This window comes from Chiloscyllium punctatum, chromosome 40, assembly GCF_047496795.1.
Source record: "Chiloscyllium punctatum isolate Juve2018m chromosome 40, sChiPun1.3, whole genome shotgun sequence".
In the NCBI taxonomy this organism is placed as follows: Eukaryota; Metazoa; Chordata; class Chondrichthyes; order Orectolobiformes; family Hemiscylliidae; genus Chiloscyllium; species Chiloscyllium punctatum.
Genome location: NC_092778.1, coordinates 40,494,211 through 40,510,818, shown reverse-complemented (window position 1 = coordinate 40,510,818; position 16,608 = coordinate 40,494,211). Strand labels below are relative to the sequence as shown.

The 16,608-nt window shown below is 40.5% G+C and overlaps 1 protein-coding gene across 1 annotated transcript in view; it reads right to left on the bottom strand.

The window, feature by feature from the left end:
• The window catches only part of arhgdig (Rho GDP dissociation inhibitor (GDI) gamma), a 59,179-nt gene that overhangs the window by 31,912 nt on the left and 10,659 nt on the right, over positions 1-16,608 (bottom strand). Inside the window, exons 2-3 of the mRNA XM_072559613.1 lie at positions 16,402-16,578; positions 5,231-5,314 (exon numbers count right to left, since the gene is read on the bottom strand). Of these exons, the coding sequence (XP_072415714.1) occupies positions 5,231-5,314; positions 16,402-16,578 (261 nt within the window). The remainder of the gene's footprint in view (positions 1-5,230; positions 5,315-16,401; positions 16,579-16,608) is intronic.

Below are 16,608 nucleotides of genomic sequence, written 5' to 3'. Positions count from 1 at the left end.
ATTTCTGCTGCTATTTCATCCATTTCTGCATATGTACTGTTTAACCTACAGGAAGCTGTATTTCAACCATGAAATACAGGATGAAGTTTCAGTATCCTTCCATAAATGTTAATTTCAGCTCAGACTAAACCTTGTTTATTGATGGGTTCATGAGTTTGGTTCAACTTAGGCAGGTGATCACAGCAGCTGTTTAGGTCAGCATTTGTCCTTTATAAATCTATTTTTAGTCGACAATGTCTCTAGTCTTAAAGTCAAATGAAGGCATTTCAATGTTCATTGGTCATTCTCACTACAATCAACACTTGATTCTTGTCCTCCCCACTTTTAAATTGTACTATTCAGATGGACAAGAAAGGAAGTCAAAATAACTTGAGATTCTATCTCACTGTCCTTTCTTTCACATTTTGCTTAATTTAAAATAAATATAGTAATACAATTTTATTCTATAACAAATATGCACATTTTCTGATTAAAAGTACTCATAGTAATACTTCAGATCACTCCCTTCAACTACTTTTTGAATAAATTCATTCATGGGATGTGGATATCACTGGCATTTATTACTTGTCACTAATTGCTTAGAGTCATCCACATTGCTGTGGGCCTGGAGTCACAGATAGGCCAGGGCAGGTAAATATAGATTTCCTTCCCTAAAGGACATTAGTGAAGCAGATTTCTTTTTCAAAACTACTGACTTTTTTTTAGAGATAGTGTTGCTGAACAAATGAGACCTTGGAGTGCAGGTTCATAGTTCCTTGAAAGTAGTGTCACAGGTAGATAGGATTGTGAAGAAGGCATTTGGTATGCTATCCTTTATTGGAGAGAGTATTGAGTATAGGATTTGGGAGGTCATGTTGCAGCTGTACAGGACGTTGGTTAGGCCACTTTTGGAATATTGCATGCAATTCTGGTATCCTTCCTATTGGAAGGATGTTGTGAAACTTGAAAGAGTTCAGAAGAGATGTATAAGAACGTTGCCAGGGTTGGAGGATTTGAGCCACATGGAGAGGTTGAATAGGCTGGGTCTGTTTTCCCTGGAGCGTCGGAGGCTGAGGGGTGGCCTTAGAGAAGTTTATAAAAGCATGAGGGGCATAGATAGGATAAATAGATCAAGTGTTTTTCCTGGGGTTGGGGAGTCCAGAACTATAAGGCATAGGTTTAGGGTGAGAGAGGAAAGATACAAAAGAGACATAAGGGGCAACTTTTTCACGCAGATGGTGGTGCGTGTATGGAATGAGCTGCCGAAGAAGTGGTGGAGGCTGGTACAATTGCAACATTTAAAAGGCATCTAAATGGATATATGAATAGGGAGGGTTTGGAGGGATATCGGCCAAGTGCTGGCAATTGGAACTAGATTAGTTTGGGATATCTGGTCAGCATGGACGGGTGGGACCAAAGGGTCTGTTTCAGTGCTGTGCATCTCTATGACTCTTTGACTATATAATACAAATTTATCTTTTCTCTTTAAACACACTGACAAATCTGCTTTTTATTTGCATAGCTTTCTGTTCATTTGCTAAGTTACAAGTACATTGGTCTATGACTACACACCATTCCCCTAAAGCAATGTTTGTCCGTATGAAAACTTTCTGAACTTGGTCAAGTAAAACCATACAACTTTGAGCCTTATGCTTGGAGCAGTGCTGTCAGAGATAATTCGACAGCCATAACTCTATCAAGGCAGGGCAAGGATACATTTTGATTTGCAATAAGTGCACATGCAAACATTACCAGGAATAAGTGTTGTCCCTCCTCTATGGCATCAATGTAAAGTCAGAGGCAAAAATACTTTGCACACCTACTAGGCGGGATGTTTCCAGATTATGTGAAATTGTAGTTGATTTGCCACAAATCCATTTTAAAATGATCAACTAGTGATTGATTACCTATGGAAAACAGTTCATTCTCTGAAATTGTCATTGCTAGAAGACATATTTTAAACAGGAACTTCGATTATCTGATTATCGATTATCCGAATTTCGGATTATCCAAAGAAGATTTCAAGGTCCTGCAAAAACGTGATATGAAAGAGGTAAGTGTATTTGATTTACCTATACTGAAGAACATGTGAAAACGCTGGCAAGAACAAAGAAACACGAGCAGCTCAAACATCAGCGACTGGATATTTTTTTGGTAAAGGTTGTTACACAGCCTTTGCAAAGGTAAGTGTTTTACAGTATTCCCATCACTTTACTGGGCTGTTCATTGAACAAAAAGGCCGAGAATGTAAACATATGCACGAGGTGATGCTTCTGTCTTTCTATCGCAGGACTGAGTTCCCGGAAACTGACAAAAGTTGTTGCGATTATCGAAGCTGTCCAGGACCTTGTTTAATGCTGTCTTCACCACTCTTTGCCAAATGCTAACTACTGCTGCATTTTTAAAAACGTTGTCTCATGTTATCATTACTTTATTTTGTTCATCATGTGAAATACGTTTCCTCTTGCGCTCAACACATTAAAATTATAGATTTAAATAAATTCTCCAGTAGAGCACAGCATTAGATCACCATGGTTTCCCTTGTTTAAGGTAAAATTGATTATCTGAATAATCAATTGTCCAAACAAAATAGTGCCCACCCATCTCGTTTGGATAATCATGGTTCCTCTGTATATGAAGTTGAATTTCTAACAACTCAGACGACCTTTTTATAATGATCTGTTTCGGCATCACACTTGCTCTTGTCAGATACCAAATAAGAAAATAAGCAATTACTGGAAACCATCATTCACAGCTACATCAGCTGCCAACTCCAATGAAACATAAATTCATTGTACCTCTAGGTTCACTTCATTGCCATTTAATCTGACAGTTCTAGTTTCATGCACAGATTACATCATCTTTCTTTCAACCCGTGGGCTCTTATTAATTTTGCTAGCGACTAAGCAAGTTCCAAGTCAGAGACTGTAAAGAAAGATGATAAATTTTTATTTAAATAGTGTTTTGCACAACCATCAGAATAGCTCAAAGTGCTTTACAACCAACTAATTACTCCTGAAGTGCGGTCACTGTTGCTGGAAAGATAGCAACTGATTTTTGCATAACCAGTAATATGGTAATGATCAGCTAATCTGTTTTAGTGATGTTGATTCCAGAATAAATATTGACCAGGTGGTTTGAGAGAACTTCCTGCTTATCTTAAATATAATACCATGGGATCTTTTAAATCCATCAAAAGGCTGGATTGAGGGTCAATTTAAAGGCTCATTTGAATGACAATGCACTGCAGCTTCAATCTAGATTTTGTGATCAAGCCTCTGAATTGTTACATTCTTAAAGTAGGGAATTTTCCTACAGTAACAGCCTTTTTCCAATGAGAACATTCAGTCATTAACTTAAATACAACACTTTAGATGCTTAGAAGAGTGAGGAAGCACGAGGTGATCCGAGGAGAAAATGCTTTATGAATGAGTGCTAAATCAGAATATTGTTGTGGGTGGGGTCTCTCTGGTAAGTATTTCTCCAGCTGTAATTTGGATTAACAACCAGACTCCAATTTAGAACTCAGAATGAGCAAGTTCATAAGAAACTGAGTTGGTGGCAGTGATGGTTATCTGTCAATCAGCTGCAAGTGGTTGCTAAAATAGATATTAGATTAGAATCCCTACAGTGTGGAAACAGGCCCTTCGGCCCAACAAGTCCACACCAACCCTCTGAAGAGTAACCCATCCCCCTCTGAATAATGCCCCTTACACCATGGACAATTTAGCATGGCCAGTTCACCTGGCCTGCACATCTTTGGACTGAGAGAGGAAACTGGAGCACCCAGAGGGTGCTCTCACACAGACACGGGAGAACCTGCAAACTCCGCACAGACAGCCACCCAAGGCTAGAATTAAACCTGGGACCCTGGCACTGTGAGATAGCAGTGCTGACCACTGAGCCACCATGCCACCCATAATTGTTGTTGCAGAAAATAAATTTAGAAGTTGCAGCTTGGGTGTGAGACATCAGCTCTCTATAACAGTAGACAGTTTTTATTGCAAGTGAGGAAGTACAGAGTGATGGAGAGTTAAAATACCTGTGAATGGAGTGCTAAGTCACAAATTTTGGTTCAGAGGAGGAAGAAGGTGCTACTTTTTCTATCTTTTTCTAACCTGTAGTAGCTGTTGAGTGTACTTTTGTATACAGGCTTGGAGACTATAACATTCTCTCATATTAACAAACTAAATTAATAACTAATTGACAAATTTGGGGCAGATGTTTTTATGATTGGAACCAAATACAGATTTTGAGGATAAGGATCCATCAGTCATGGTTCACAAAGGAACAAACAGCATAGGTCAAACTAGAAATTATATTTTGCTGAGTATGTTTGAGGACATGAGGTTCAAATTAAAGCACAGAACCTCAAAGGTGATCTTTCTTTTTACCTAAACCATGCTCCAGTTGGCACAGGGTCAAGTGAATCAGGGAATTAAACACGTGACTCAGAGAGTCATGTGGGAAATAAGGGTTTTGATTGATGATCTTTAATTGTGACATGCAACATTTTGAAGGAGCCTGAAGAGTAGACTCTACGAGATTGTTTATTCCACTGGGAAATTTAGAACGTGGGGACATTGTCTCAAGATAACAGGCAATCTTTGAAGAGTGAGTTGATGAGAATTGTTTTCATTCCTTCATTCAATGCAATCATGACTGATCTTCAGCGTCAACTCCACTTACCTGCCTATTCGCTATATCTCTTCATTCCCTAAAAGACTAAAAAAACTCTATTTATCCCAGCCATAAATACATTAAAATCTATTTATTCCAGTCATAAATATATTAAAAGCTGGAGCAACCACAATTCTCTGGGGTAGACAATTCCGAAGATTCACAATCTTCTGAATGAAGAACATTTGATTTCATAAGCAAAATGTTTCGCTGTCTTCATGGATTTTTTGTTGGTTTTGCAACCCATTCAATCTGGCATCAAATTGGGGTGTGCACTTATGAGCTCCAAATTTTAAAAGTACCTTTACTCATCAGAAAATTCAAGAAGGTGTCTTTTGAATCTTCATATTATAATGATAATTTCATTGAGTCAAAAGGATGAACACGAGGATTAACCTGTAATTTAACTCTGACATTCACGTTACACGATGGCCAATGAAATAAGGATAAGGGATATACAACATGCTGCATTGTTATAAATTAATACTGTTTATGTCAATATTAAATTCAACAGTTGTCAATCTAACACTTAGTGGAATACAAAGTCCATAGTTTAACTAAAAATTTTTACCTGTTAGATCCATGAAAATGGGCTCAGGTGCAGTAGGACAGACCAAGATCAAACTTGTTACTTGAACATTGGGAGTTTTGGGATCTGCAAGAGGTAAACATTCATCAGAACAGGCTTAAGTCAGTGGTCTTTGCATGCAGCTGAGTACTGAACCTTAAAAGTGGAATCACAATGGTTCGAGACATGAGTTGACCATGGTGGATTAGAAAATGTTACAGGGAGGATTGACAGTGGACAGGCAATGGCAAACATTCAAAGAGTGAATGGGTGAGCTAAAAACATTGTTTATTTCTATCTGCTGGAAGAGTACAAAGAAAACAGTAGCCAAAGCATGGCTTATGAGGGAAGCTAGAGATCGTATTAGATGTAGAACAGAGGCATACAAATTGGCAAGAAAATAACAATACATCTGAGGATTGGAAGCAGTTTGGAAGTCAGAAAAGAAGAATCACAGGATTGTTAAAGAAGGGGAGAGTAAGTTTGCAGTGACCATAAGAGTAAGTTTGCAGTGACTGTAATACTTTCTATAGGTATGTAAACAGAAAAGATTGATGAAAACTAATGTCGACCTCTTACAGTCAGAAACTGGGGAATTTATAAAGAGGAACAAAGAAATGGTTGACAAACTGAATTCATACTTTGCCTCTGCGTTCACAAAGGAGGACATGAATAATGAACTGGACATGGTGGGAATGTCAGGCTCAGACAAAGGAAGAAACTGAAGCAAATCTGTATTAGTAGAGAAATGGTAATGGAGAAATTGATGGGATTGAATGCTAATAAATCTCAGGGCCTGACCAGCTATATCCCAGAGCACTAAAGGAGGTGGTCCTAGAACGAGTGAGTGCATTGGCAGTCATCTTCCAAGATTCATTAGACTCTGGAATAGTTCCTAGAGATTGAAGGCTAGCTTATTTAACCCCACTAATTAAAAACAGAGGTAGAGAGAAATCAGGGAATTATGGACTAGTGAGTCTGATGTTTATAGTGGAGAGCATGCTGGTCTCCATGATCAAGGATTTTATTTCAGACCATTTTGAAAACAGTGTTAGAATTAGACATAGTCAGCAGGAATTACAAAAGGGAAATCATGCTTGATATATTTACTGGAATTCTTCAAGGATGTAACTAGTGGAGTTGATCTGGAGCAGAATATAAGAACTAGGAGCTTGAGTAGGCTGGCTGGCCCTTCAAGCCTGCTCCGCCATTCAATAAGATCATGGCTAATCTTTTTGTGGACTTGGCTCCACTTACCTGCTTTTTCACCATTTATTTTAATTCCTCTATGTTTCAAAAAAATTTACCTCAGCTTTAAAAGTGATTACTGTAGTAGCATCAACTACTTCCCTGGGCAGGGAATTCCAAAGAATAACAACCCTCTGGGTGAAGAAGTTCCTTCTCAGTTCAGTTCTAAACCTGCTTCCTCTAATCTTGAGGCCATGTCCTCTTGTCCTGGTGGAAACATCCTATCTATTTCTATTTTATCGATTCCCTTCATAATTTTACATGTTTCTATAAGATTCCCCTCATTCTTCTGAATTCAAATGAATATAATCCGAATCTACTCAGCCTCTCCTCATAGCAAACCCCCTCAACTCTGGAATCAACCTCTTCTGCGCCCCCTCCAGTGTCAGTATATCCTTTCTTAAGTAAGGAGACCAAATCTGTACGCAGAACTCCAGGTATGGCCTGACCAGCACCTTGTACATCTGTAGCATTACTTCTTTACTTTTAAACTCAATCCCTTTAACAATAAAGGACAAAATTCCATTTGCCTTCCTAATTACTTGTTGTACCTGCAGACTAACCTTCTGTGATTCATGCACAAGGATACCCAGGTCCCTGTGCAAATCAGCATACTGCAACTTTTTACCATTCAAGTAATAATCCATTTTGCTGTTACTCCTACCAAAATGTATGAGTTCACATTTACTAACATTGTGTTCCATCTGCCAGACCTTTGCCCACTCACTCAATGTATCTATGTTCCTCTGCAAAGTTACTCAGTCTTCTGCAAACTTTGTTCTGCCATTCATCTTAATGTCATCAGTAAATTTTGACACCATACACATGGGCCCCAACTCCAAATCATCGATATGAATTATAAATAATTGTGATCCCTAGGGCACACCACTAGTAACTGCTTTATTATGAACTTTATTTACGCTTTCAGAAGACTTTCACAAAGTCCAAAGTAAGAGATTAATGTGGAAAATTAAAGCAGATATGTTGGGGTAATGTATTGAGATGAATAGAATGTTAGTAGCAGGCAGGAAACAAACAGTAGGAATAAATTGGTCTTTTTCTGAATGGCAAGAAGTCATTAGAGAGATACAACAGGCTTGGTTCTGGGATCCCAGCTATTCACAATATATGTTCATGATTTAGATGAGAGAACTGGATGTAATATCAAAAAATTTTGCAGATGGCACAGAGCTGCATGAAAGGGTGAACTGTGAGGAAGGTTCATGATTTGGACAGGTTGAGTGAGTAGCCAAATGCATGGCAGATGCAGCATCATGTGGATACATGCAAAGTTATCCACTTTGGTTGCGAAAATAAGAAGGCAGATTATTATTTGAAAGTTGAGAGAGTGAAATGTTCAATGAAACATGTGTGTCCTCATGCAGCATTCACTGAAAGTAAGCATGTCAGTGCAGCAGGCAGTAAAGAATGCAAACTGTATGCTGGCCTTCATAGCGAGAGGATTCAAATACATTAACAAGTATGTCATGCTGCAATTATACAAGACATTGGTGAAGCTACACCTGGAATATTTTGTACAGTTTTGGTTTCTCCTTATAGAGTCACACAGCATGCAACAGATCCTTCGGTTCAACTCATCCATGCCGACATAGTCCCATTCTAATCTGACCTGGGCCCATTTTTCAGCATATGGCCCATATCCCTCTAAACCTTTCATATTTATATATCCATCTAGAAGCCTTTTAATTATACTGCCCCCTCCACCACTTCCTCTGGCAGCTCTGTGTGAAAACGTAACCCTCAGCTACACCTATCAAATCTGTTAGAGTTTGTTGTGGAGGTAACTAGCAAGTTAGACAAAAGAGAGACAGTAGATGTAATCTATTTGGATTCCTCAAAGACCGTTGACAAGGTGCCACACAGGAGGCTGCTAAATAAGATAAAAGCCCATGGTGCTAGAGACAAGGCACTGGCATGGATAAAGGTTTAGCTGACTGTCTGAAGACAGAAAGTAGAGATTAAGGGTTTTTTTTCAGGATGGCAACTGGTAACAAGTGGAATTGCACAGGGGTCAGTGCTGGTGCCACAACTATTCACATTACACATTAATGATCTGGACAAAGGAACTGAGGGCATTGTTGTTAAATTTACAGATGACACAAAGATAGGTGAAGGAACAAGTAATGGTGTGGAAGTGGGGATACTACAAAATGACTTGGACATGCTAGGAGAGTGGGCTAAGAAGTGGCAGATGGAATTTAATATGGGAAAGGGTGACGTTATGCACTTTGGTCAGAAGAGTAGAGACTTGGACTATTTTTTAAGTGAGGAAAGATTTCAGAAATAGGAAACACAAAGGGATTTGGAAGTCCTAGTTCAAGATTCTTTTAAAGTTAGCATGTACGTTCAGTTGGCAATTAGGAAGGCTAATGCAATATTTGCATGCGATTTAAATGCACTAGAATACAGGAGCAGCAATGTACTGCTGAGAATCTGGTTAGACTGCACTTGGAATATTGTGAGCAGGTTTGGGTCTGATATCTAAGGAAGAATGTACTAACATTGGAGGGGATCCTGAGGAAAGATGTTCTTACTTTGGAGGAAATGCAGCAAAAGTTTACCAGATTGATTCCCGGGATGGGTCGGACTGACATATGAGGAGAGAATGTGTTGGTTAGGATTGTATTCACTGGATTGCATAGAAACCTATAAAATTATAACAGGACTAGATAGGTTTCATGAGGGAAAGATGTTTCCTATAATAAGGGAATCCAAAATCAGGGATAATTGTTTAAGGATAAATGGGAAGACTCTTAGGATTGAGATGAGGAGAAACCTCTTCTCCTAGAGAGTTGGAAGCCTTTGGAAATCATTACCACAGAGAGTGATTGAAGCCAAACCATTATGTGTTTTCAAGAAGGAGGTACAAAGAACAAAGAACATTTACAGCCCAGGAACAGGCCCTTAGGCCCTTCCAGCCTGAGCCAATCCAAATCTATTGTCTAAACCTGTCGCCCAATTCCTAAGCATCTGTATCCCTCTGTTCCCCACTTACTCATGCATCTTTCCAGACGCATCTTAAATGAATCTACCGTGCCTGCCTCTACCACCTCTGCTGGCAACACGTTTCAAATGCCCACCACCCTCTGTGTGAAGTACTTGATACGTGTATCCCCCTTAAACTTTCCACATCTCACCTTGAAAGTGTGACCTCTCATTATTGAGTCCTTCACCCTGGGAAAAAGCTTGTTTCTATTCACCCTGTCTATACCCTTCATGATTTTGTAAACCTCAATCGGGTCCCCCCTCAATCTCCTTTTTTCAAATGAAAATAAACCTAACCTACTCAATCTCTCTTCACAGCTGGCACCTTCCACACCAGGCAACAACTTTGTAAACTTTCTCTGTACCTTCTCTAAAGCATCCACATCCTTTTGGTAATGTGGCGACCAGAACTGTACACAGCATTCTAAATGCAGCTGAACCAATGTCTTGTACAATTTTAACATGACTTGCCAGCTCTTATACTCAATACCCCATCCATTGAAGGCAAGCATACTATATTACTTGTGGCTAAATGGATTGAGGGCTATGGGAGGACAGTGGAATTAGGTTATTGAATTCAATGATCAGCTATGATCATATTGAATGGTAGAGCAGGGTCAAGGAGTTGAACAGCCTATTCCTGTTCGTATCTGCTACGTTTCAATGAAAGGGTTGTTAACTGATGTCATAGATAACAGAACAATATTCACAATCTTTAATGCAAGGTGGTTTGTCAATGGGAGACTTGATCCTTAGGGCTACCATTTCTAGTGCACACTTTAAATCTTTAATCAAGTTGCCATCTTGAACTAAAGGCAGGCTTCACTGGCTTAAAGGTTCTTTACCGTTAAAAGTACTCAGGAATATTACACAAACGTCAAGGTTATGAAAGTGCAAATCCAGCAGAGTTAGAAAGGCTATAAAAAGCAATAAAGGAATATAAACAAATAAGAAGTACTAGAAGTATTCTTAAAAAGACAGATTTACCATCAAAAGTTAAAGTAATATGTTGAGAAAGAGTAGTATACATTTGAAATATATTGAGAAGGACAATGTGGCCTATTAAAGATGAGTGCAGGTGAGACTGTAATATGGAAGATTTGTTACAGAAACACTTCTACATATTTTCACAGTGGAGGAAGAGGATAAAGTAATAGTGTTAAGATCCCAGCTGATAGTAATATTGGACTAATCAGATCCCACAATGAAACCTGGTATGGTAGATCAAAAGAAGCAAATGAAATTTGTTAACGTAACGCTATAACATGTGTTACGTTAACATTAATGCGCTATAACGCGATTGACAAGTTGGGGACATTGTTTCTAAAGGGCAAACTTTTAAAACGTGTTGGCTGTAACACAATTACATCACCAACACTTTAAGTGCTGTTTCTAAAGCACGTTTTTTCTATAACATGAGATTGCACCATCGTGTTATAGAAAAACTGACAATATATAGAGAAATCAGTGAGTAAAACCTTAATAAAAGAACGAAACAAAGGGTTGAATCTTCCAATATTCTGGTTGTGTCATTTTTGTTGAGTTTAATGTACCATTTCTCAGTATGAAGCCTAGTGTAGAAACTGCATCCCCAATTCATCAATCGCATTACACCGAATTTGCATTGACAAAATGCACGTTATAACAGAATGACCCGCATATACCAGGTCCCTATGGTTCTCCTCCTGTCCGACATTAGCCTAATTCTCCCACAAAATATAGCCAGAAGTACTTGGTGCTGCTAGGATATTCCAGCATCCCTGGTGCCAGTGCCATAAAATCAGTCCAGATCTACCCTGCACAGTCCCTGTGAATTATCCTGAAGAGTGTCACACATGTTGTTGTCAGACACCTCGACATCCTGGTGATAAAGTGGTACAGAGAAGGGCTGGCCTCTTCCCCAGGACTGGCAGTGAAGGCCAAGGATTGCCAATCTGATCTAAAGTTGGCACCCAGGTCAGTATGGTCACAACCATCTGGAAAAATATCTACCAGTGTAGGATGTAAGTCAATAACCTTCACTGCTCCACTGGCTAGGTGCTACACTCTTCTCTGTGCTATGCAATACTTCCTTTCTCTTTGTTTACTCCTTTCCCACTTACATTCATGCTCTACCACTCTTACTATTGCCTGCAGCAGCTTTCCTCACTCGCTGACACTCTCCTCAACCCTGATACCACCAACCCTGCAGGGACTCTGTGCTGCCTACTCACTTACCCAAACAGCTCCCCACCCTTCTACGAGCTGCATCAGCACTAGGAATGCCATCCACTTTCACTTCACTCAGTCCTTTCCTTTCTCTCACTGCAGGAGAAAATGGCCCATAATGGTGGAGGGAAAGCCAGAACGGGTGAGGAGGGGCGAAAAATTCGTCTCTTCACCCATTACAAGGAGAGTTTGGCCCTGGAGGTAAAGATCAAGACCAGTCCCATTGAGATGCAAACACATCCATGTTTCAGAAATCAAGAAAGAAGAATTGGTCATTGTTGTACCATTCTCCCACTATTGCCTACTGTAAATTTCTTATTAACATGCCAAGATGTATAATCCCTGGTCATGGTGCTTTTGCTCTTTTGACAGCAGTTTGGCTGGAGACAAGAGGACCCCTGCAGGATTTCCCTTATCTACCTCTAAGAGAACAGAGAGGCCTCAGAGGAAGTACTAGCAAAGCTGTCTTCACCATCCTTCATCAGCTCAGATACTGACAGCTCGGTGAGTATCTTTTCTAGATTAGAGTCAAGACAACATGCTGGCGAGCATTGACTGCCATGACTGCAGTTGGAAGGAGAAAAGACCCAGGTCACTGGCACTCAGAAGACTGCTGGAGACCAGAGACCTGTTCAGTCATTAGTAGGGCACGACCTCATAGTGTTGGTTTACCAAGGACTTCATACAGTTACATAGTCAGGCACAGGAAAAACGGGCAGGTTTGTCAGAGACACTGGGCAAACTGACACAAAGGCTATAGCATTGTTATTGGGATCCCACTGCCTCAGGCATGAGGCCGTCCGCTTCCTCCATCTAAAGGTTGGCAACTGCATGGAAGCCAGGTCCAGAAATCTCAGAGAATGATAGATACACATGCAGCCATTAGTGCTCAGCACTAACAGCAAGGCAATGAGGGGATGAGAGACCAGGACTTCACAACTGGTGCTTTTTCCCCACAAATAGGACAGCAGGCATCGAGCCAGAGAAGGAACCATTCACAGCGCTAACACCAGCCCCACGCCCAGACACCTCCTCCCAGACACACTGGAAGTCCCTCCACCTCTCCCTGCCTGCCACCAACAGCTCTGATGGGGCTTCAGGTCTAGGACAGGGACAGGAGACACTCAGCACATTAAACAAAAACACCCATAGGATCACCAAATCTCCAAAGTAAATGTACTTCACTGTAGATCAGTCTCCCTCCACCCTCGCTACAGAACACGGGAATGCACTGAGACATGGTCGGAGGGAAAGAAAGAAAACCTTCTGAGGTCACACCTGAGAGACATCAATGTAAATAAGTTTCCACTTTTGTAAATGTATGCTCACTTTCCACCTCCAACTGTGTTTGTGAGTCCCTGTCTAGCCATGATTACAGCATGTTACATGCTGTATGTTAGTCTACCTGTTAGTCAGTGCTACATGTTAGTCAGTGCTCCCAGTTGGGATGACAGCAGTTGCTGCTCCATGTGCAGACAATGGGTAAACGGCAGTTGATTCCTACTTTGGCAACTCAGCTGCAAGTGTCTTTCAGCTTCAGTGTAAGGCAGATGTGTTGCCCTTTGAAGGGACTCACTTTGCTTGAAGCTAAAGTCCCCTCCGTCACGGAATAAAGTACTTTGCCCATCCACTCCATGTGCAGTTGCTGCCATTTATATCTTCATTGTGCCCTTGGTACTTGAAGCACAATGGAAGGCAGCAGTGGTCCCTCTTCAAACAGTGAGTCTCATGCTCCATGTCTCTGCCTTGTGAATCCCCAAGTGTAAATATCGCTTTCTTGGTGGCCTTTCCATCAAGTCTATTGGCTTTACACTTCCCCAAGTCACCACCAAAGAAGTCTATCTAAGTTTGCATTTGCCCACTTCATACCTCAAGCTCCAGGCATAGCAAAAAAAAGATATCATGCACAGTCTTCCCATAGAAGCTCGGGTGCTTACTGCCTACAGTGGATGACACTCTCACATGATCCCTTCCCCTCCCATGCTCTACCTTCCCATCTTGTATCTGCACTAAACTGCACGGTATGTCAGAAATATTGTGAGCCTTTAAAGTGCAGCCAAGGGAGGAAGCATTGAAATACAACACAAGGCAGGGGTGTCATGAGCAACCTGGTAGGTGCAAAAGAGTGAGCATGAAGAGCAAGCAAGCTGCCTGAGGTGAGTTCGATTCATGAGCTGTGTGCCTGTCCCTCTGTATTGTCTGTATAAGTGTATTTCAATGAGAGGTGTCCTTGTGCTCTGAAGTGCATAGCGAATGACAGAAACATATTGTAATGGCTTGTGTCAGTTTCCAGCATCCATAGATGTAAGGTGTGTGTGAGGTCTCTGCCAATAATCTGGGCTCGACGATGTTGGTGTCGTGTATCCAAGCTAAAGGTCCAGAGAAGCAAGAGCTGGAGTTGTTAGCTACCCACTCTGGCCTTCATTGGCAGGAACACTTGGCATCTTTTTCTTATCTGGCAGCTGGAGAAATGAGAGCCTGCATATTAAAGAGATGAGCCTTAGGTGGTAATGAGGGTGATGATAAGTGATAATCTCATTTAATAGGATTCTCGTCGCTCACTTGTGAGTCTCAATATCTGGGATTTAATTCGAAAATGTGACTTGTTGATTTCTCTCTTGCCATCTTATACAATACTATTAAATTTCTTGCCATAGCCCACCTCATTCAAGGCCTGGGGAGATTTCGCATTGTGAAAGTTTCATCTTGTGATCTCCAAACTGGATAGAGGTTATTTCATACTTGGCAACTTGGGAAGAAATTTCAAATTAATTTGCACGTTAATTGTTGTATAGTTCTCAGTGGGCTCCCTCATCTACCCACGTCATAATCACAGAATCCTTACCATGTGGAAGCAGGCTATTTAGTCCATTGAGTCCACACCCACCCTCTGAAGAGTATCCCACCCCAACTCAACCCCCTATCCTGCCCCATAACCCTACATTTACCATAGCTTTCACATCTCTGGATGCTACAGGTAATTTCCCAGAGCCAATCCATCCAACCTGCACATCTTTGGACTGTGAGAAGAAGCCAGAGCACCCGAAGGAAAAGCACGCAGAAATGGAGGGATGTGCAAACTCCACACGGACAATCACCCAAGGGTGAAATTGAACTCAGGTCCTTGGCACTGTGAGGCAGCAGTGTTAACAATTGAGCCACCGTGTCACATACATGTCCAAACACCTTCAGAAACACACTTCAATTTCCTTCATTGATTAATTGTAACAAACAGCCATGACAATCAATAGAGATGCAGCAAATTGCTGTACAAGTCTCATTATGACATACAAAACCTGATCATTGGGCTGACTTTCAATTCCCTCTAGGGGCAGGGGCCACCAATTAATGGGGGAATATATCATCCTGCACCCCATTTAGGCATGGGTGTGAGGGGGGGCCATTGTGATGATACAACTACAACTGTCAGCAGTGGGAGATCTGAAACAAACACCTTCAAAGTCTGGACAAATGTCACAAAAGGCTTTCTGTATTTAACAGTAATTAACCACTTCATGGAATGAATTTTTCCCATTGTTCTCCAAACTGCCAAAAGAAATCATGGGGCCAGATTTAGGATTTTCATGAATCTTCCACCAAAGTTACGGAGGCTGTTCAATTCTTTCCCATTCTTCCTGCAACTCAGTTATGACAACTGAGGAGGTGGGAAGAGGTAGGATGGAAGGCTGTACATAGCTTCTGGTTTCTTTTTTCTTATCATGAATCATGGTCCCTATACCCCTCTCCCTGCTCTCTTACCCTTCCCCAAACTTTCCACTCAAAATCTTAAAATTGGTCTTGATAGCCCTTCACCACCACTGTCCATCCCAATTCATTAGACACAGATGACCCGGCTACAGTAAAAAGAAAAAGTAACAATCCAACAAATTTTCAACTGAAGATTAACCCAGACATTTGGGAGACACTGTATGTGGGGAGAAGGTCTGCAGATTGGCAGGAAGGATCCCTGACATTCAGATACTTTTGATAATTCCAAATGAAATGAATCCAGCAAAAATATGGAGCTGTTACCTATTCACCAGGTTGCCTTAAATCTTAGATGTAAGATTAATGCTGTGAAGATTCCAGGTCTGGATCAGAACAGATTTATTTCGAATACTTTTAGCATCTCAGAAATTATATGATTTCCTATACACATGATCTCATCCAGAACTCAGATCTTTCAATGGAAGCTTCCCTGCATAATTAGCTCTCTTGTTTCACCCATAGGTTCAATCAATCAAGTACAGGTACACAGATCAGACAGGCAATTAACAATTACAAACATCAGCTAGGAGCATAACAACAATTAAACACAGATTAATCAAACCATTGAAAACAGCAGAAGCAATCTTTTCTCTTTTCAGATCTTATATTTCCAGCAATTTCTGCAATTAAATCCAAGTTTCTAGTTATATTTTTATCTGAGTGTATGTATTATTTTAATTAGTTCATTCAGTTTACTTCATGTTTCCTTTTCCTGTCTGCTCCATATCTTTTAATGCAAGCACCCCATTACTTTTGCTAATTGGGAGGCAACTCGTCTAAGCATTTAATTTGCATAACAGTGTAATTAGCATTTCAAGAAATTAATTAAAGATTTAGAAAGAATTCAAACTATTACTTCAATTATTATTCATAGATAGGAAATAGGAGTGTTGTCCCTTTGACTGTCATATAACTGAGTACACAAATATCAACCAGACACTAACCTATATCTAGAGGGCCACGGCCAAGAAGAGTCTGTTTGTACTTATTCAAACTCTCATCATCATTGTCCATCTCCTGAATTTCTTTCAGTGTTTTCTGTGCTGGTGCTCTGTAGCTTGAGTCAACCGAGGTATCCTCTTCGACAGGATACAGCTCTGGATCCTTTTCCGCCAAAATATCTTAGAGAAAAAGCACATCGATTTATTGTT